The 22,699-nt window shown below is 43.5% G+C and overlaps 1 protein-coding gene across 8 annotated transcripts; it reads right to left on the bottom strand.

Annotated features, from left to right (window-relative positions):
• Positions 1 to 4,512: 4,512 nt before the first annotated feature.
• On the bottom strand, positions 4,513 to 20,872 carry letm1 (leucine zipper-EF-hand containing transmembrane protein 1). 8 transcript variants are annotated; one of them, XM_068717851.1, is made up of 16 exons: positions 20,535 to 20,872; positions 16,241 to 16,298; positions 15,546 to 16,026; positions 12,634 to 12,777; positions 12,056 to 12,193; positions 11,599 to 11,802; positions 11,374 to 11,493; positions 11,040 to 11,171; positions 10,733 to 10,891; positions 10,455 to 10,553; positions 9,943 to 9,975; positions 9,000 to 9,134; positions 8,701 to 8,894; positions 7,611 to 7,643; positions 6,712 to 6,868; positions 4,513 to 6,036 (listed from the first exon to the last, which is right to left on the bottom strand). In XM_068717851.1, the coding sequence occupies exons 1-16, from the start codon at positions 20,617 to 20,619 to the stop codon at positions 5,884 to 5,886; spliced, it is 2,325 nt and encodes a 774-aa protein (XP_068573952.1). In that variant the 5' UTR covers positions 20,620 to 20,872; the 3' UTR covers positions 4,513 to 5,883. The 8 variants fall into 8 exon arrangements, with proteins under 8 accessions (XP_068573952.1, XP_068573954.1, XP_068573953.1 ...); XM_068717853.1 differs by having other exon boundaries at positions 6,712 to 6,850; XM_068717852.1 differs by having other exon boundaries at positions 20,541 to 20,872.
• Positions 20,873 to 22,699: the final 1,827 nt, after the last annotated feature.

Below are 22,699 nucleotides of genomic sequence, written 5' to 3'. Positions count from 1 at the left end.
ACATTTACATTAAGAAAGCTAAATGAATAGCGTATAAAAGTAATTTCTTAGAGAGACTTAATTAGATTGAATTAATTTTAGGCTCGTCTCAACATCATGTAGACTTCATGTCTGGAACAAAAGGCCCCTCAGACTCATCACCTGTTCTTAAAGTCCTATACAGCGCTGATTGTCAACACATTTTCACTTCTCAATTTCTAACATTAGAAATGTTTCATCTTGTATACAATAATACCTCTTTACTTTCTATTTCAATATATATATATATATATATATATATATATATATATATATATATAGTGTGCAAACATCATACATTCATGACATCCACGTCATCTTTAGCCGAGTACTTCTGAACCTTCCTACAAATATTATAATAATCTACAAAAACCTTTTTTCTGCAGCACCAGAATAATTCAGGTTCAGGGTAAAGACTTGTACTGCGTTTCATCTCCCACATCCACACATAACCATCTAATCTCTGGCATCATAATCTCAAAAATAAAGGATTCGGGACGTCGCATGAACCCAACTACAGACAGAACATCTTCTCTTTGTGCTTTTTGAAGCCACTCAAAAGTCCCTGTTTTCTTCCTCCCTCTGTAATCACCTCCTCCTCATCATCATCATCATCATCATCATCATCATCATCATCATCATCAGACATGCCGTACCTCTAAAACTCCCTGAAGCAGACGCCACACGTCCTGACATCAACGTTCCTCTAGGTTCAAAGGCTGCAGGCCTGAAACGCCACCGTGAGCCGGTAACCGACGCACTTCACCGCTCAGACGGAGCTTTTGCTGCGACAGAAATTAGAAACGTTTGTGTACGCCTGCACACAAGACGTTCAAATTGTCGCTGGAAAAATAAGTGTGGTTGCATTCCAGCGGCTCTGTGAGGAGGAGGAGGAGTGTGGTGAGGAGGAGGAGGAGGAGGAGGAGGAGAGGAAGGTTCGGGATGAGGAATGACTGCATGGAAGGCTTCAGAGACGACACACACACACACACACACACACACACACACACACACACACACACACACACACACACACTCTCAAAGGCTGTGTGGAAGTGATGAAAGATGAGATGTAAAACAGGACAAAAAGAAAAGAATCCAGGATCATCCGTAATTTATTCAACACTCATGATTTCATTTTGTAAAAGATGTTTTCTTTACATGAACGTGTTATTAAAAAAAAAAAAATAAAAGTGATGCTCCTCATACATTCCAGAGTCAAGTTAAACTAGAATCAAGTCCAATCCGGTCTTAAAGAAGATCTTTTGGATGAAAAACCACCAAAAAAAAGAAAAAGACTTTTTGGAAAATTTGATTTAATAAATAAATAACATGATCTCAAAGCAAAAACTGCAGTAGGCTATACCTTATATTGATTCAATGACTAATAATGTTTGTATTTGCATAAACATACTATAGTTATACTGCGACATGTTTCACCTCTCAGACTGAGATTCATCCAGATTTCTGTCTCTGAAGTTGTCCTTGTTTCGGCCTGAACACCCTTTAGAACAACAAGTGTCCTGCTTTTAAAGATGGTGGCTGCACTAATGTCTGAAACGGCAGCTAAACGCCGTTTTCTACACCCGTTGTATTGTCAGCTTCCAGACCTGACAGAGGTCTGAGCTGCTGCTTTAGACTCCGCCTCCTGATCCTGATCCTGCACTGAATTCTCCAGCTGCCCCGTTTCTTTCTCTCCTCTTCGACCACAAGAGAAAACTTGTATTCATACATCCTACAGCATTGTTTTTGTGATGAGTGCAAAAAGAGTGGAAAAAGTGGGTTCATCTGTCCTAAAAAAGTTCCTTACAATAATCAACTACAAGGGCATCGAGTCCCACGTAAAAAAGGAAAATGAGCCCAACGTCAGGAAGAGAAACTGAATCCAGTTTGGTTTTTTTGCTGGCAGCATGAAGACATCGCTTCTCTTTTGAGAAATCAAAAAAAAAAAAAAAAAGATGCATGAAATGACTTATTGCTTTAAATATTTATTCTTCTACCACACGACTCCGCAGGAATCTTTAAGGACGGTTTTATATCGTAGATCGCGACACGCTTCTTCTGTCAACACGCGCGCACACACACACACACACACACACACACACACACACACACACACACACACACACACACACACACACACACACACACACACACACACACACACACACACACACGCCTACTGTATCAAAAATGAATAGTGCATTTTACACAGTGTCAATGCTCAGCAGTCCGAGCCACTTCTTCCTCTCACGAGCCTAAAGCGTCAAATTAAAGGAAAACGACTGATTTAAGCTCGCTGACTAAATGCTTCTGCTGCCTCCTTTCCTCCTTTCCTCCTCTCCTCCTCTCTTAGGTCGACTTCTTTTAAACATGGTGCAACACTGCTGCCAGCGGTGAACTCCGCTTCACTCCTCACACCGCAGCCAAAGACACAATCAAACACTACCGCGCACAAGTCTTTTGTCGTGTTCGTAAATAAGCAAACTCTCTTAGTTTTAAGTCCGTATTCAGTGATTAGCGTGTGGCGTTGTGATAATATTCATATCTGGGCTCCTTCATTTTTTGCAGGGTTTCTTGAGTGCATGCGACATTTTTCATGAGTCATAATATACGCATCACTGACCGACTGTATGGCTGTAATAATGAATATATATATATATCAGAGCATGGAGTGACGGCACCGCAGCCTGCAGGAGCACAAAGAGGCCGAGATTATGAAAAGTGATCATTAGTAAAGTGTTTTAAAAAGAAATTTATAAATTAAAAATGTCTGTTTGTATCAACACCTTCAGATTTTGTACTTCGTGGAACAACAGAAGCACTTTGAAGACGCTAAGAGAGAGTAAACTGATGATTTAGTCTTTTCAATTAAGGTTTTATTTAATAGTAAACTAAGTTCCTTTGGGTTTTTGATTGTTAGTTGGATAAAACTCAGGTTTTTGGGTGCTGACAGGTTTTGATCAGCCTTTTTTTTAACAATCTTCTCACATTTTACAGACTAAATTAACAGATTAATGCTGTTTTTTCCTCATGAAGCGTTCTGCATCAACACAGCGACCTTTTTAAATGCGGTTTCAAACCCTCCTGGACCGGCACTGGCACCACTTTTAATCTCCATCAGCCTCACGTACTCTGGCCTACGTCACTGTCACGCACACGTTGACCCCTCGGTGCCCAGAAACGGTGGCAGCGCCGCTTAACGTACACAGCGCTGCCCCGTCGCACCGCTCTCTCCTGCCGAGTGTAACCGAGACGTTGTCACAACGCCGCCGCGACGTGTTTACACCCACCGCTGATTAATGCGGGCCGAGAGCGTGCCACGTCCCAGCCGGATCGTCTCTAACCCAAACACAACCCTCCAGCGGAGCTGGCTGTGGCCCATGTATGGGGCGAGTGTTTACCCGGCGCCCATCAGTCTGACCGGGTCCCAGCGCTGGGTGCCTGGCGGCGGACGAACGAAGCTCTTAAATCATCCGGGGCGGGCGCGCGACGGCGGATTCCGGGAACGGATTAAACGGAGCGGCGTTATCTCAAAGCACCACTTCGTCTCGTAACGTTTCCACCTGAGCGCCTCTCTCCGGTTCCCCTGGAGAAAGAAGCACAGACTGCCCAACGTTCAAGTCCACAGAGAAGCTCACGCTGCAAGCGACACGACCAGCGGCTCAGCAGGACGTTTACTTCCAGCAAAGACGAGCGACAAGGAATTCAAAAACATCCGATCGGTGCTCAATAAAGCTGCAAAACATGAATCTGTGTTTGATTATTTCCATATAAACGACTTTACCAAGTCGTAATTTAATCATCACATTACAAATGTCAACAAAAAAACGTCACGTTAAAGGAAATCGCGATAAGTCGATGGTGGTGAATTTACATTATCGGGATAAATAATATACATAATCGTCACGCGAGTGGCTTTAAAAAGCTTTCGAGCTCGCGATGAAGAAAGAGAAATTAAAAAGGAGAGCAGATTGAAAAGAAAGAACAGACTCGCACTGTTGCTATTTAAAAAAATAAAATCTATTTATCCTTTATTTGTGGAGAAGAGGCTTATGATTTATGATTACCTTATTTAAGAGAGTAAAAACATTTGTGTAACTAAATATAAGGTTACGTAGTTTTCGCTTACGTGACATTTTCGTCCCATTCCCAGGCTCCTGCGATGCTCATCTTTTTATATATTTTATATATATATATATATATATATATATATATATATATATATATATATATATATATATATATTTATATATATATATATATTTATATATATATATATATTTATATATATATATATATTTATATATATATATATATATATATATATTTATATATATATATATATTTATATATATATATATATATATATATATATATATATATATTTATATATATATATATATTTATATATATATATATTTATATATATATATATATTTATATATATATATTTATATATATATATATATATATAATCAAAATAAACATGCGTTGCTGGCCGGGCTGCTTGCAGTGGGAACACGGTAGAATAAATGAAGGTAAAGGTCCGTATCTGACTGGAGTATTATCTGAACCACACACAGTCCATCGCTGCAGTGCAGATAGAAACAAACGAACCACCTGATCTACAGCTGAACTCATCCATAACTAAGTGACATCAGAGTAAATCCTCAGTGAGAAAAGCACATCAGAGCTTATAACTCTCAAAAATAAATACACAGCGGTGTGTAGTCCATCACGTCTGCGTCACAGGAAGGCCACTTTGCATTAAAAACTATGGAGGTCGAGATCACAAAAAACGGGTCATCGCTCTACTCGTGTGCACAAAATGAACCAGCTGTTACTAAATGTGCCACAGTGCAACTTTGGCATATTACAGAGATCTAGTGAACGCAACAGGAATATATCTGAAGATATGTGCAACAATAACACAAAAGACGATTACGTAACAAGAAGAAAATTAAAAGAAATTACAGTAGTTATTCTTAATATTGATATAAATGTTGCTAACTTCAGTCCTTTGCTTTGGGGACAAACGCTTCTACGGCACAAAGCCTCCATTTATTTACGTTTTAAACTATGATTTTTATTGAATAGTCAGAATAAACTGACATTCTAAGATATTTTTCTATGTTTGTGTGTAAATATATATTTGGTTGCAGCCACCATTCTATCCTCCTTTAGCCATCGATAAGCTACCCTGTCCGAGTGCAATGGAGAAACAATGACGGGTTACTGTACAATGAGGGAGTACACAAGTACACAAAAAACATAAAGTGAGTTTATGAGCTGATGGTAATGACGATGAGTTGTACTGTGCAAAGTCCAGAAACGATTTCTCATTTCTGTGAGATGATGACATGAAATGAAAGGCAAGACGGTTCACCTCAAGCTCTAAACAATAATTCTCCTAATATATATCTATATATCTATAGATATATAGATATATATATTTTTCTGATCAATTTGCCATCTCTTAAGTTGGGAGAACAACCACTGCTTCATGTCATTTTGTTCCCTCTGTCAATAAAAGAGTAAAATTACACAAAACCAAATATCAGCATACAGTACATGAACAGTCCAGAAGAGTTTAACATCATGGCAATTTGAGTTTCTTTTTGATTTTGTGCGTTTTTAAAAGGCAATGTGCCTTTTTTAAAAATATTTTATAACAATAGATTTTTTGGGGCTCAAATGTATGTTGGAATGACATTTTGAGAAGGCAGCTGTTACCTCTCTCTGTCTGTCTCTCTCTGTCGCGTTGTCCACAACGATCCAGAGCTTCTGAGACCGGACTCACAAACTTCTCCGGGGTCTGTTGTTGTTGTTGTTGTTGTTGTTGTTGTTGTCAAGTGTCTTTTGTTAGTTGTTGAGCGTGGCTGCCTGTTCCTTCTCCGCCTTCTCTTTGGCCTTCTCCTTCTCGATCAGCTTCTCCTCCTTCTGCAGCATCACCATGATGTCGGCCACCTGCGTGGTGGAGATGTCGATGTCCTCCTTGTCGATCAGTTCCACCACCTGTGACGACAACAGAGGGAGTTCATCGAAGCCCTCCAGAACATGGGTTCACACTTGACAGACTTGATCTCTCATGAAACGACGTCAGTCTGCAGAGACGTCCAGGTCAACACATTGTATTATACAAGTTCAGAACACATCTTTGTTTGGTACGGATCCACGTAGAAATCCCACCATCGTCATTTTAATATGGTTTTTTAAATTAAAATGAGGATAATGATGTAAGAATTATCATTATTATTTTACCAAATCGTATTGCAATTGTAAAAATCAGTCAAAAACGATTACAATTCCATATTTTCTAAAATGGTTCGGCCCTAATTTGGAATATGAAACCAGACGTTTGCTGCAGCTGGAAGATCAAAACCCCATAAATATTGTTCATATTTGTATTTTACATACCTTTGACTTGAAGCAGGCTCTAAATACAATAACTAAGTATAAAATGAATCCTATTAATCAATCAACGTATGACTTATCATTACTAACAACCACATGTAAAATCCTGATCTTGATTACTTCAAATATTCTAACATAAAGTCGACATGCACCGACAAATAAATGTGTTCAAACCAAACTGTACTTGTGCTCATTAAAGCACTGATCTATAACATATTTCTTTAACCTTTTTCTCTCGTAATGTATAAAATGACAACGTGAATCGTTTCCACGTACTTTGATGACGTCGTCGATGTCGATCTTGCCGTCCTTGTTGTCGTCGAGCGCCTCGGCGATGCTCTGCAGCTTGTGCTCTGGAATGTTCTGGATCTGCCGCATGACGCCGATCAGCTCGCCGATGCTGATGAGGTTCTCCCTGAAGGTGTAGAACAGACTGCATACAGGAAACGGCGTGGGTGTAACCAAGTGCCAACGGGAAAAAAAAAACGCGGTGGAGAAAGTCCGGAGGCCGACATGCTGCATCTCAAGGTCCCCGGATCACACCAATCAAACCCATTTCTGCTTATTTAAAGCTTCATTTCTAAACATTTTTGGTCAAAGCTGCCTCAACGTTAATTCATGCTGAAAAAAATGCTCCTCAAAATGATTAGTAGTGATGCACCGATACCAATACTGGGCCGATCCATTCAAATCTAAGTGTATATGCGCTTATTGATTATTGAATCGGTTCTGGGGGGTCGGACCGGTGCATCCTTAATTAATAGATGGGTTTAAAATGATTTGTTTTTAAAAGCAGGTAAATATCGTTTAATGCTCAGAAATGGCAGCAAAAAAAAGAATCACTTCTTATTTTAGTTATTAAATCAGACATCTGATATTTGTTCATTCATCCCTGACAAAAAACGCTCTTAAATCGTTCAAATTGAGCAGCTTGAGTTTAATCTTCTGTATTCAAAGTGATTTAATTTATTAGGGAACGTTAACATTTATTAAAGTGGCAGCACAACAACCATCGGGGGGAGGGGGGGGGGGGGGACCTTAGGGTGTTGGGAGCAAAAATGGAAGCTGATTGATTTTTTATTTTTTTTTCAGCAGCTGACGCTTCACAAAACCCCACAATGCATTGTTAGCATCTAGCAAGCAAGCAGATGGCGGTTTACCACAGTTCAGCTTACCTTTTGGCATCATAATGTTTAGTAAAGAATAATCTGGAAAGTTTTAAATAAATACAAATTTGGTTTTTCATTTTGTAAACTTAAAAACTGTCACGATCACCGACGGTGTCGTCTGTTGTCCCTCGTTTCATCTCCACCAGCATTTTACAATGAAAGTGATGAAAATGAGGATGATGATGACAGTTCCAGTATAAAAAAACAGACATATAAGACATATAACAACATTTTAAATAAAGTGTTGGACCAGTGTTAGGCGGGACCAGCTACAGTTGTTGTGTAGTAAACAAACACAAACTGCTGCAAAGCCACGGAGACGACAAAGCTTCTTCTTAGAGACACAGTTCAACATTTTGGGAAATGTGCTGATTTATTGTCTTTCCGAGAGTGAGATTAATATTAACTCTGAACAGAGTTATCGGCTGCTTTCTCCCTGCTTCCTGTCTTTATGCTAAGCTACACGCTAAACACTTCCTGACTCCAAACCAGGTCTTACAATAGAGTTGTTCTATAAACTACAGAGTGCTGCTGGACTTTTGAGTTCTTCAGCTTCAAACTGAGGCCGATTTTGACTCTTTTTTTTTTTTTTTTGACGCTCAGAGAGAAAGCAAATGAGCATATTTCCTAAAAAGGTTCAAATGGAAAACAAAAAAACATTTTAAAGCTTCCCATACTGAGGAGAAGCTATGTCTTCAACAACACTGAGAAGCATGGCTTCATGGAGCATAATTATCCTTTTTAAGCATTGATATTTACTGTTGGAAGTTATATTATAGTTGTGTGTACGATTGTGTAAAAGTGTTTTATGCCTTCAAAAGTCTAAAACGTCAAATACATGAATTAAAAACAGATGCTTTTACCTCTATATAGTCTATGGATTTCAGCATGTTTAACATGACTAGTGCTATGAGCTTTGACAGACATCAGTACGTCATTGTTGTTTAATTATTAAGTATTATGTGTGTATCAAAGTCTGATATATTGAATATTTCGAACATGTCACCTGTAAACATTTGTGTCAAAACGTCTGTGCGTGAAGAACCCGGTAGACAGACGGCAGTGTGGCGTTTGAAACGTCGTAGTCAGCTCTTACCCGACGGGGGGGGTGGCCCCGCTGTCCACCTGGCCGTCCAGGATGATCTTGTCCTTCTCCAGCTCCCCGATGATCTTGCCGATGCGACCGATCATGCGGTTCACTCTCTTGGACAGACGCTGGCTCGCCTTCGACTCCTCCAGCGCCTTTTCTTGCCCGGTCTTGGAGAGCTCCTTCTTGATCTCCTCCAGATCCTGGAAGCCAAAAAAACCCCACAGAAGACTCTTGAAACCTCTATAACATTGGATTTGAAGGGCAATACATGTGGTCTCTCTCTGTAGCAGCTGCTAGTCGGGCACCTCGTTGTATTCCTGGACGTCGTCCTTCAGCTCCTCGAGCTCCTCCTTCTCCAGAGTCAGCAGCCTCTTCTGGTCCTTCAGCTTTGAGCACGCGTCGCTCAACAGGTCAATCTCCTCTTTGGTGATCTCCTCACCCTGGAACACAAACGTCCGGTTAAAGCCCCTAAATGTCAGAGACAACATCCACTAAAACTTCTATGAAAATGTCCTTTAAAACATACGATATGTTCTTAGACTAAATTAAAACTGCTTCACAGACTACTATCTACAAACCGAATGATAAACATATCAACTTATGGTCATATTTTCCCTCCAAAATGGATACAAAGTCACCTCACGAGCACCACATGTGCATTTAATACAAACCCAAATGAGAGAGCGACCTAAAACACAGGAAAAAGGGTGAAAGAGGGGAAGCTCTAGAGGACACTGGGATACTCCCCATAACCCCCAAAAAGCACATGACCACACGGTGAAGAGAGCTCTGTGGAGCTCCGAAGGCTGTTAGTCACAGAGGGGGAAGGTTCAACTCTTCTCAGTGACATCGCCAAGGAAAGGATGGAGAAGGAAAAGAGGACGAGGAGGAGTCCTGATAGATGTGGTCCAAACAGAATTTGCAGATCAATACTTAGCATTTCTTCAACGTATTCAGAGCAACGAACGAGATGCTGGCAAGTGTTCATCCCACTTAAGAACACACAAAGCTGAATTTGAGCATTTGTGGTTCGCCCTCAACGTCTGTCAACATTCATCTCATCAAGCCATTTCAGAGTTACTTCAGAGGACGTTCTCTTTTTTTAAAGAAATGCCAGAATCATATATGCAAGTGCTGTTTCGCCCTCATCTGGGTGGGTCCGCTCAGAGGAAGACACAGTGTGCGTGCGGGGGATGAACTGGCAGAGATGTGAGGGTCAGTCGGGAGGAAGACGTCGTTAGAGCTAACCTGTAAGCGCAGGAATCTCTGCCACTGCTCATACTGCGTCGCGCAGAAGTGATCAAATGGAGAAAAGTGGCAACAAGTGAGTGACAAATGAACAAGAAACAGAACGGCAAACATGAACGCTTTGTGCTGGTCCAGGGTTAGAGGTCTGTATGAAACATGGTACGTATTACCAGAAACTTTAATGTACAAATTGCAATAAAATGTAAATTAAATTGTAAGCAGCATTTAAAATCAGAGTATAGATAAGGTGCCGGATCGTAAGAAGCACTCACGCGAGAGAAAGCTTCGAAAATGGACAACACAGCGCCGGGAAAATCCAAATATAGAGAGGCAAAAAGCCAAAGCTCATTAGGAAACATGAGGGAATCTAAGGTTGGCTGCTTTCATCCACTGGAGAGCACACTAAGACGCCAACTTCTGACTGTTGTGCTTACACAACCGACAAATCCTCCTGGTTGAGACTTTAAACGCAGATCGACCGGTATCACACGCGGCGTGTTTGGAGACGTTACCTTGATCGCTTCGATGACCGGTGCCGTGTCCCTCAGCGTCTCCGGGTGAGCGGCCATGTCGGCTTTAACCAGCTCTGCTTCAAACTCCTTCTCACCCTCCTGCAGAGGACAGAGATCGGAGGCGAGTGATTAAAGAAAGACGTGAAGTGCGGCTTTTTAATCTGTAGGATAACATAGACATACTAAACGTTGGTGTTATCTCTATTATTTCATCAAATTGTCACAGTAACTCAAATGTTGTCTTGGGCAGTAAAAGCTAAGTTTCACTGTATTGTTACCCTGGCTGCCTTCTCTGCAGCGTCCGCCAGCCTCTCCATCTCCCTGTCCTTGTTGTCCTGGCGTATGACCGCCTCCTCCCGCAGCGTGTTCTCCAGCTTGGCCTTATTGTCCACTTTGGAGAGCGCCATCTCTGCCACCATCAACTGGGCCTCCTTCGTCTGGGAAAGAGTCGGAACAGAGCAGAGTACTAAAAAAACATGACCACAAAACTAGGCTAGTGAATCTACTGAATGTAATGAACCCGTCTATGGATGAGTACGTCACACCACCCCGCTTCAAAACCTCCAGACTCTCCCTTTAACGTACCACCATCTCGGGCAGCGTCTGCAGCGTGGTCTGCAGCTGGTCGGCGGGGGACAGGGTGTCGGGGAGGAACATGGCTCGAGACAGCAGCAGCAGGGACGTGGGGATCTGCTGCTTCAGATGAAGCTCGAGCCACTGCAAGAGCCCGACACGACAGAGTATGTGATCGAACATGGACAACAAGAACCTGATTGTTTGAGTCTGTATAACCTCTGTGAACGAGAGAATAGCGCTAAGACTAGAACATTGAAGTTCTGTATCTTGAGGAAAGAGGAATGCACGCGTGTCAAAGAGTTGAATCCTGAAAGCATCCTCCGTCCCGGTCTGCTGTCGTTACCTGGATGAGTTGCTCTCTCAGTCGGTCTTCTGTGACTCCTAGAGACCTCATCCCTCGGGCGCGACAGGCCGCCTGCACCTCGTTCACGCTCAGACTCTCCACGCCTTCCTCCGCGATCAGCTGGAAACCAACAACAGTGCACAGAGAGAGCTCATAACGATCAACCGCCTCCCATTTCAGACGGCGTCAAACATTTTCAAAATGAAAAGTAAAAAAGATTCGTACCTTGTCGTCCGCCCGGATGGTCCTCAGCTTCATGATGAGCTGGAAGCGGAGGAAGTTGTTGGTCCCGATGGACTGGAGCTCCAGGAGACGGCAGAGAGCCACCAGCTGAGGCCGGGTCAGGTTGTCCAGAGTCAGCTCGTCCTCGAACAGCTTGGAGAACCTCATGATCTGCTCGTTACTGGGACGTTCCCCGGAGTCCCGGATCTACGAAGATGATAAGGTGACGACTTGTAACTCATTCTGGACGAGCGGAGTCGTCTTCAAAAAACCCTAAACCACGAGTCCAGACTACAACTAAGAGTTATCAGAATGAACGCTGAACTGTCCTGTTTTTACATTTATGACCCATTCTACTTTCATGGAATAAACTCTTCATTGTTTCCACCACCAGAGGGCAGCACTGAGCCCGTCTTCACCCCCCCCCCCCCCCCCGCCTCAGCGAGCAAGAGACGCCCACCTTCTGGAAGAAGGTGGAGAACTCCTCCGTCACGTTCCCCTGGGCCGCCTTGTTCCGCAGAGCAATCTCCTCGATGGTGTCCTGCAAGAACTTGGCCATCTCCAGTTTGACCCTCAGCTCTGTTTTCAACCTCTCCTCCTAAAAAAAACAACCCACAATGAATAACTCTTCATGATAACTATGACAGAAGGACATTTTGCTGAGCATTCTGTTTTAGAGAATGTTGTTAACTAGTGTTGCAGTTTTGTTTTACGACATATGTGAGGTCAATGTGTCTGCAAGAATACCGGATACTGGTTCCAGCTTCTCAAATATGAGGATTAGATTCTTTTCTTTGTGTTATATGATCGGAAACTGAAGATCTTTGGGGTTTTTGGACTAAATAAAACCATTAATGGAGAACATAATCAGCAGATTAATGAATTATGGAAATGATTGATAGTTGCAGCCTTATGTGAGCTTCTGTGTCCTAAAACTGGGCCACAACTTTTAATTGCTGCAAAAAGCATCGACTTCACGCGTCTCGTGTGCGTCGTGCGGCTTCGGTCCAAACTAAAAACGGCCCGGCTTTCCGCTACCTTCTTTGACTTTGTCTCGAAGGTGGACGGCAGCATGTTGGGGAAGAGTTTCAGAGCTACGGGGAGCAGGAACTCCATGAAGGGGACGATGATGAACACCAGGAAGGGAAGAAGTCTGAAGACGTCGGCACACGTTCTGAGGAACTGGGGAGAAAATGGAAAAGAGATTTGATTTAGAACTCGTGATATTCTAACCGCCCCGTGGTTGGCACTGATGCACTGATGCCGTTGGGGTGCTTGTGTTTGGATTAGCGTCGCAGATTAAAGAGGAGTTTGTTTCCTGCTGAAGTTCGTCTCTGCCTCCAGCAGAGAGCGGCAGCGAGAGGAAAAAGCCACCATGTGAAAACGTTTACCTCACCTCCCTTTTGTCTCTCGGTACAATCGGCCCGGCTCAATCCCTCTGGTTTCAACAGTCAGCACTTTTAACCCCGTCCCCATACATCTCCACGGCAACAGAAACCTCCTAATTCACGGGCGCGTTGTTCGGCGTGGAGCCGCGGACCAAAGTGAACATTCTGCCTCAGAAGCGGTCCTCTTGAGGCCCGAGGGGAAGCGCGTCTGTTCCGCCCCGAACCTGAACAATCCTCAGAGGACAGAGGCGCCGGGCAAACACTGGTCTGCTTCATTGTGCAGCTGTCCAGCCGCCGTCCAGCGGCACAATCCCAACCAGCACATCTACAGAAACATCCCCGAGGGGGAGAAGGCCGGAACACGGGTCCTCCTTTCTGCACCCTTTCCACCTGCGTGTCACAGGACCGGTAGGGTGAAGGATTTAGGCCAGCCCGAGTGAAAAGGCCTTTGTCCGCAGCCCCATTGACATGTATATCATCTCCCAGAATTCCACATGAAAGGAGGGAGGAGAGAGGAGGGAGGCAGATTAAAATAGAAGAAGCCTTAAAACGGAGGCCTGAGTATCGTAAGTGAATATGAAAGGAGGAGATTAAGGAGGCAAATGCAGTCCAGGTTAGATGAATGGGGCGTAGATGGAGTCAGCTGCATTTGAAAAGGTGCAGATGGGTCGGTGGGGTGGGTTTAATGGGGGGGGGGGGCTGTGCTAATCATCAGCACTGGCCAGCAGCTATTAACACCTAAGGCTTCATTTCCTACTGTGCCTTTAACACAATCAGAGAGCATGATGAATGTGTTTACTGTGGAGGGTTTTAAGCTTTTGTTTTCCATGTTTGTGGAGTTTTATCTAATGTGATGCTGCTACTGTGACGTTTACACGTTGTTAAATTATGATTTTGCATTAATTTCCAAATTGTGATATCTATACTGATATTGTAAATGTACCTATGCTGAGATTGACGTCATGATTGCATCTGTCAGATAAAGGGGATGCAAACTCTCAATCTGACTGGAAGTAATTTTCAGATAAACGTAAATGTTGTGAGTTTACATTCAAGCATTTGCAGCGAAGGCTGGTGAGTGAATTCTGCTTCTTTAGTTTCACTTTCATCTGGTGAAATAGCAAAAGCAGCAGTTTGGGCAGCAGCAGTGCTACGTTTGTCCACTACGTCTGCACCACCCTGCAGCATTGAGAGACTTGTCGACGGTAAGCGTGTCCCGAGCTGCCCCCCCCCCCCCGCTCGTCTTCCCTGAAATGACCTCGGTGCCAGAACCTGCAGCAGAGTGCTGCAGAGCACACCGGACCTCAATGCAAACACTCTCTCTGAGCGTCAGACTGCAGGCGGACTCAGGGCAACGAGTGCAGAACACGTGTTTGTTTTTTAATCCTGTTTCTACAGTATTTGACTGTAAATCCTAAATACATTTTAACATAACAATGTGGATTCTGCGTCTGCTTTGATTTTAAAACTGTGTTATTAAATTAGGTTATCCACATGAGTAAATAATCCACAATAATGGTGATAAAAGCACCAATAGAATTCACATTATAACCCTTTTAACGTAATCAATCTGTAAAAAAACGCCAAAGAAAAGGCCAAAAATGACATGTTTGTCTATGTGTTAACATTGGGTGAAGTTAATGTAAATGTAGTCTATTGGAACAATAACTGCCGGCAGTGCCTACATGTACCAAGATGCATTGGGGCCCCCGCCGGCCGAATGCTCGTGCATTTTGCAGCTGTGATCTGAGCTTTCTGGGTGAATCACTGAGGCCTTCATTGCTTCTATCGACTACATGCACCATCAACATAGAAGGAGGTGATTTTTTTTTTTTTTCCCTTTAGCCCGAGGAGAAGATTCTCCACATGAAGCCTCTTCCTGAAGAGCTTTACTCGGGCAGCGCTGTCTGCTGAGCGAGTAAACACTTCTATAATTGATCCCATTACGTTGGAGAAGCCGTGGATTAAACATTACAGAACAAGATGTCTGGGCTGTCGGACTTAAACCACGCACAGTCATCTCTGATGTCTAAACGCATGCTGGTTACCCACTGTGAGTCAGACTGGAAAAAAAACACAACACTGGAAACGCTGGCTGGACACGACGTTTAACCACTTCTGTTTATGTTCAAATAGATGTTCTGTGATTGGACAGACCGTTGAATGGATTCTGCTGAACATGACAAACCCCAGATGGGATCAAAACGTACCAGTAATTTAAGCACCACTTGAAATACTTAAGTTATTTCAAAAGAAATGGATCCTTGATTTCAGACAGAGGTAGACTAAAGCAGGCTTCTCATTTCTATTTATGCTAGCTGGCTTATTGAGCTACCATTAGCTACATGAAATGCTTGAAAGCGCCGTCTTTGGCTGTCTTTTAAATCTTAAAACCCTGCTAGAGAGTCTCCCGTGTGACCTTGATGACAACATGCATGACGCTGACAGACTAAAAGGCTTAAAGCTGCGCGTCCAAAAGCCCAAAAACAAAAATCGGAGAACAGAGAATCAAAGAACATATTTGCGCTCCAGAGAAAGGATTTCTATATTTCTTCCCCTCACCTGTCTCCTCTCGCGGCGGGACAGCGGGTGTCCGTTCAACACCGTCCACAGCATCCGCCCTGCGATGGTGGTGTCGATCCACAGCAGCCTGAAGCCGTGGTAGTAGTGCTTGACCTCATCGACGACCCACTGTCGGAGCGTCCGTCTCACGGGCGCCGCGTCCAGCGTGGGGCTGTACACCGGCCCCCCTTCCTCCAGCTTCTTCTTATTGTCCTTTAAGGAGCGCAGGGACTTCTCCACCTTGGAGTCGTCCCACCTCCTCCTCGAGGTGTGTATCCACCGGACGCCGGGGACGTCCTGCGGTCTCGCTATCGTCCAGCGGGTCCCCGTTGTGACCGCGGTGTACGCCGAAGAAGAGGGCCCCGACACAAAGGCGCAGTAGAGGCGCTGCGGGTCCGGGTTCTGGCAGGGGCCCGCATATCCGTCTGATGAGGGGGCCGAGGGGCCGAGGGAGGACACCTGGGAAAAGCTGCCAAGTCGCCTGAGGGAAAAAACAAAACATTGAAATGCAATATCGAAAGAGAATCGAAAATAAAGCAGCATCCAAGACAGCACAACGCTTTGAAAGACCTCTAAAACCGATTCAAGCCATTTAATATCGTTCCGCACGCTTTTTAAAGTCTTAGGCTTTCATATAATATAAGCTACTTTCACACGTTTGGAGGAAATATAGACGGTGAAGATGATTGGCTCACGTTTGACTGGAGAGTCTGAGAGCTGTGCAGTTGAAACAGGCTCCATCTTGTACTTTCCCTGAAAAGAAAAAACACAACGTGAGCAGCTGTGTTCTGACAATCAGCCATTACACGCACGCACACACACACACACACACACACACACACACACACACACACACACACACACACACACACACACACACACACACACACACACACAGAGCATTAACAGGGATTTCGTCAACTGCCGTTGGTGGGAAAATGAGCAAATTCAGCAACTTCCCACGAGTTGTGACAGGTCTGACACATCAACGCAGCTTTATTTCTGAATTAACTGACCCAGATATGAAAAGGAGCAAAGAAAACGCACAGAGCTGTTATCTGGTTATGCATTAACATGATATGAAGTGAAGCCTCCTGATAGTGTTTCTAAGAATCGGTCGTAATCTGGCCTGAGGCTTCACTCATGTAACACCTTCATGGAAGACGGCCTGAAGCAGATGGATTCATTCAGTCATCCAAAACACTCAAAGAACCACTTTCAGGTGTTTGCATTGAACTATTTTCTCTTGCGGTTACATTTGCCATTTTCATTTTCGTCCGGATTATCTTTGCTACACTTCATATATATATATAGATATATATATATATATATATATATATATATATATATATATATATATAGATATATATATATATATATATATATATATATATATATATATATATATATAGATATAATTCTTCTGCTTATGTCTCTACACTGGTCTGGATGTTCAGCCACCGTGAGGCCCACCGTGAGGCTCCCACACCCCAAGAGGCCGCTGTCAGCGCGACACACACACACACACACACACACACACACACACACACACACACACACACACACACACACACACACACACACACACACACACACACACACACACACACACACACCACGACGAGCGCAGGCGGAGTGGTGAGACGCTTCCGACCAATCGCGTCAGAGCACATGGCCTAACCACGCCCCTCCTCCGGCTCTCACATGGCCGGCTGGAGTAAATCCAGCAGGGCCTGGTTGAACATGGCAGGCCGTGGGCTGGTAGGCCAGAGGACACCGACTTTACTGGAACAGTGTCACTTTTGTGGCTGAAAGGCGGCCTACTGTAGCAGAGAAAGAACGGCCTGGAAATACAGTAGATTACCGTAAACCCTACAGCATTCACCTGAGCTGTACGGTCCAGCCTCAGGCCTCTGTCTCTGAGCCTCTCAGGGTTTTTTTTACACTTTTGGTTTCACATTCACGTCTCCTTCAGTCCAACATTTGTCACAGTGGGTGGAAATTTTTTTAATTCTGGTTGCACAACTATTAGATATCACAATGGCCATACTTTGGAGGATTTTTTTACTTTACTAAGATATTTGAAGCTACATTTAAAAACATGAATAGGAGCTCTGAGGGTAGGTTTACTAAACATAAAGTAATAAACATGGTAGCAACATAGTATCTTATACGTGTCCTGACACTACCACATTCTGTCATCTAGATCAATGGCATCTGGTATTTGATGAAGCCTTGTCTGCTGAACCTGATCCAATCTATATGACAATATTTAAGATTCTGCAGCAATCTGTATTGACTTTTCAAAGCAGCACTATTGCATTTGTAAAGTATTTTGTATGAATTGGTCATTTGTTGCTGATCTGGTCCTGATCCTCTTTGGATCTAGTCCTGATCCCACTTTGCATCTGGTCCCGACTCAAACCACACGAGGTCTGGCCTTGGAGGGTCATGACTGGGTCACGACCTGCAGGACTTCTACCTGCTGCAAACCAGTAACTCATGTGTGTGACCTGCAGCCTGCAGCCGTTTCCTGCTGAAACACTTCCTTGTGCACGGTGTGTGTGTGTGTGTGTGTGTGTGTGTGTGTGTGTGTGTGTGTGGCCCGGAGCCAGTTCAACACACATCCGTTGTTACTTCATAGGTCTCAGCTACTTCAACACAAATACAGCCATTCTCCACAAAAAACAACCCACACATGCTGGTTCTTTTTACAAAGCTATTACCGGAACATCAAACAACATGTTGGATCTGATGTAAAATATCTGTTTTACAGAAAGTGAGAGCCAGAGATGCGTTAACTTCCCCGGTGAAGACAAACCATAGCTTGGAGACTGAAGCGTGTTTATCGGACAGTATGTCGGGAAGCTCACGTCCAGACTGCGGTTGGTCTGGATGCTTGCCTGACTTTCTGAGTATGTAGCTTTAACGGCTCTCGGATATCAAGCGTCTCCTTCCACGGTTGCCATAAAACACGATGTCTCTGGGTCTTGTCCCCTTGGACGACACACTGTGTCCCACTAATGGTGTGCGAGCTGCGCTGAAACGAGCTGGATGAACCACACGCAACGAGTGAACGCTTCGAATGAGTAAATACGCCGCTTCACATGGGACACAGCCACTGATAGGACAGCCGTCACTTCAACACAACCGAACCGTCATTGTTTCTGCAGTAGTTTATTGCCTCTGTGTTGGGTAATGCCTTAATCTTTACTACTTCTGACCATGCAACCGTTGTGTGACGACTGCTACTAATCAACTTGGGTCAATGTTCAGCAGTCAACGCCACATTATACCGCTACGTCACAGAATAGCGCTCGGGTCGGCAGAATTGGTTTGAGCTCGTCCGAGTCTCAGGTAGAGTTATAAGAGGCGCTGACCTTTTCTCCAGCGCCGCAATTTGTCTGATGGTCCGGGCCTAAAGCCAAGAGCTCAGTCCGGCCGGTGCAGACTGACAAACTGACCCTGTCGTCTATTTATAAGCACGGCGTTAATGCACCGGCTAGAGACGTGCAGACGTGAACTATTTCTTCTGTGGCTTGTCCTCTTAATATCTTCAACTCCACTCACTGACACAGGAGTAACGTTAATGTAGTGTCATCCAGTGTTTTAGTCCGTTAAAGTGGTGTAGATTACTAATATATTCGTCTTAAGAGTGAGTTTTTTATTCTAAGGAACTGTAAAGACGGCAGCGCCTGCAGATGTGGCGGCTAGTAGCTCACTCAAGCGTCGCTAAATTAGATTTTTTTTATATTCTTTTCGCCTTTATTACCAAAAGCACCAACGTTTCACATCAAAACACTGACATGCAGTGTTTTGTCATTTTCTAAAAATGTAATTGGGGAAACCATTAATGGATATAAACCACACCTGTCAGTGCTGTAGAATACCTGACAAATAAAAAAAAAAAAAGGCGCCGCATTAAAGCAACGACGAGATTAATACCATTCTCCACCCAGAGACACTGAAAGGACGGCAAAATCTACATCCTATCTACAAATATTACACAAAAATTGGTCAATACTCATTTTTGATTTCCCACAAAATATGTGCTGGTTAGAGCATCACAAATCACATCATAAAATAAATAACCTACTTAGTGTTTATTTTGACTATTGGTCAGACAAAGAGCTCAGATAACAATACAAAGGTAGCAAAGACACCTTGTGTCACATGCCAGGTATGGAACAAAGCCCCTACTCCCTATGTTTGTTGTGTGTGTGTGTGTGTGTGTGTGTGTGTGTGTGTGTGTGTGTGTGTGTGTGTGTGTGGTCCCTGACATAGAAGTGTGATTAAACCTGTGACAGCATCATTTGAATGCTGAGGCGTGATGTGTATCTTAAAAACAGCACAACACCCCCCACTGGGCTCTCTGCATCTGCAACATCCAACATGGCCGTGGCTCACATTTCACATCAACAACAGACCAGACGACCCAGATAAAACTGTGCTCCATGGTCGCCACACACAACAATAATAAAGCCTACGTCTTGCTTTACATACGGGTATCTTGTGGATGCTGAATGAGCAGATGGAGGAGGCCCCCTGCTTGCCACAACAACAGCGAGCGTGCTCACAGACTGCAGAGGAAGGGAGGGGGCGCGCGACGTTGTCCTCAAATAACCTGAATCCCAAATCATGTTTCTGCCCTTTTCTTTTGAATCCTCACCAGTAAAAAGAAGGCGCGGTGCCTCTCGAGAGCCGCGCGGCGATAACGCAAAACCTCACCACGCAACGCGGCTTTTTAGTGCACAGAACCCGGTGTGTAGCTTAGAATAATGAAAGATTTAAAAAATGTGATGCTCAGTTCTGCTGTCAACCTTGAGTCACCCACCATCTTCCATCCAAGCTGCTTCAGTGCTGCAGCGTTAAAATACACGACTCCTCTTCATGCTAATGTGATTAACGTCAAGAGGTATTTCTTCTAGGCTCCGCAGACACAACAAACAGGCGTATTAGTGAACTAGAAAGTCACAAAGTAACACTTACCTTTACCTTTCCTGAATTCGTTCTTCAGCGACCTGGAGGTTTTCATTAAAGGTGCTCGAGACCTCGTAAACAGGATTAACGCCATGAGGCTTTCTCTTTGAACTTCCCTTAAACAGTCAACGCTATATACAAGTAAGTTACACTATTGTTCCAAGATGTCGAAGCCAAATGAGCTGCTAAACGTGGTACATAGAAATACCCCCCAAAAATATATATATATATATGTATATATATACGTATATATCCTTGTGTACTTTTAAGAAGCTACGACGCATGTATAACTGAAGTTAGGATAATGTAGCTCCATGTCATGCCCTTCCCTTCTACGTAGATGACAACTAACCCGGACCAGGCCGCCACGTGACGTCAAACTGGTGTTGTGTGTTTTGTTAAGCAGCATGTGATCGTGTGATGGGGAGAGACTTCCGGTGCGCTTAGAAAATAAAAGCACCTTTTTTTCTGAATCAGAATCGGAACCGTTTATTTTTGCCGGAGTATGTTGCACGTGCAAGGAATTTGACATGGTGGATGGTGCGTAACGTTAAACAATCAACACAGTGCAAAAGAATAGAAACATATTAGAGTCTACAGTAAAATATAAAATATAGTGCACAGACAAACAGATAAGAGCACTTCAAGAGTAATTTAAAAGTGTCAAGTGTGTTTAAATAAGAACATAGAAGGGATGTGCAGGGGAGTGTGTCAGTGGGGGGGAAGAACTGTTGATGTGGTGTGAGGTCTTGTGAGGTCTTGGTCCTGATGGACCACAGATGGAAGGGGTTTGATCAGTTGAGGTGAGGGTGAGAGGGGTCTACAATCTTTCTTGTTAGCTTCAGGGTCCTTGCAGCGAACAGGTCTTGGAGGGACGGCAGATTGCAGCCAATCAAAACCCTTTCCGAGTTGCAACGTGGTTGTTTTTAACACATATGTCCACGGTTTAAGGCGACGAGGGAACATTCATTTTCCATCCTCAAAAAGTTTTTTTTTTCCAATGCAATTCATAATTTATTTAATGAAAAAGAGAAGTACAGCACGGAATTGTGCCGAGACCTAATACAAAATCCAATCACAACATTGCTACATTTTGTGATGCTGTGAATTTTCTAAAATACATTTTGGGAAACTGTTAATGGATAAAGTAAAGATACAGGAATGCCGCCTGTTTGTGTCTGATCCAGTGTGTAACATATCTTACAAATGAAAGTGTTTTAGTGATACAAAAACATATTTATATCCAACATTGCTACAGAAAATAAATCCATATCATGTCAATATTTATTTTTAAAAAGAGCTTCACAAACAGGAGGTGCTTGTTGGTTTCCTCTGTATCATAATCATAAAATGAATACATTGTGTGTAAATGATCCCAGTTATCATTTTAAGTTGAGAGGGTGAGATGATCCATCTACCCCTACTGCTGAAGAAAAGATTTTTTTTTTTGTGGACATAGGGGTGTTCCGATCAATTCTAGTTTTAATTCCCATCTACAGCCTAAAGATGACCATAAATATTCAATTTAATTCACCTTCGATCCGGCTACTGCTCCAGCAAACCTTATGTTGGGTGAGGGGGTAAAAATCAAAATACACTGGGGCAATGCTTAAATAGACCTAACAATGGTGCAGTATATGCGCAACCTAAACCCATCACTATTCGCCCCTTCCTCATTACCACGACTGAGGCCCTTGAAACCCAACTGAGCCGGTGGAGCTCCTCAGCGGCCGACAGATAAAGACTGTGGACATCAACACTGAAAGCTATTGTGCCGGCAGGAGGCAGCTTCCAACTGTGATTGCAGCGTAGGCAGGAGGCAAAACAATACTTAAGACTTCCTTAGATAGATAAAGGAACTGTGCATACAAATGGGTCTCCAACCACTTTTTCATTTGTCATTCAGGGCAGTGACGTTGTATCAGGGATGGTGGCTTTTATTTTGAAAGGCAAACGTATGCAGGAAGTGGCTGATAATATTTCAGATGGTTTCTGGTCTCACTCCCTTGAGCTTCCTCTGGTGGCGCTGCAGCTTGAATTTACTGTACTTCAGTGTCATTCAGTGTCTTATATGCATTGGATTTACTTTGGATCAATGCTGACACTGATCTTTAGATTAAAACGTAATTATAGGACCTCAACTCACGTTAGGCCTCTGGTTTAAATAAGACCAG

The sequence above is a fragment of the Cebidichthys violaceus genome, unplaced genomic scaffold, assembly GCF_023349555.1.
Source record: "Cebidichthys violaceus isolate CVI_PGR_0920_01 unplaced genomic scaffold, fCebVio1.0.p SCAF_22, whole genome shotgun sequence".
NCBI classification, from domain to species: domain Eukaryota; kingdom Metazoa; phylum Chordata; class Actinopteri; order Perciformes; family Stichaeidae; genus Cebidichthys; species Cebidichthys violaceus.
Note: the sequence above shows the minus strand (reverse complement) of the source record. Positions and strands in the feature narration are given on the sequence as shown.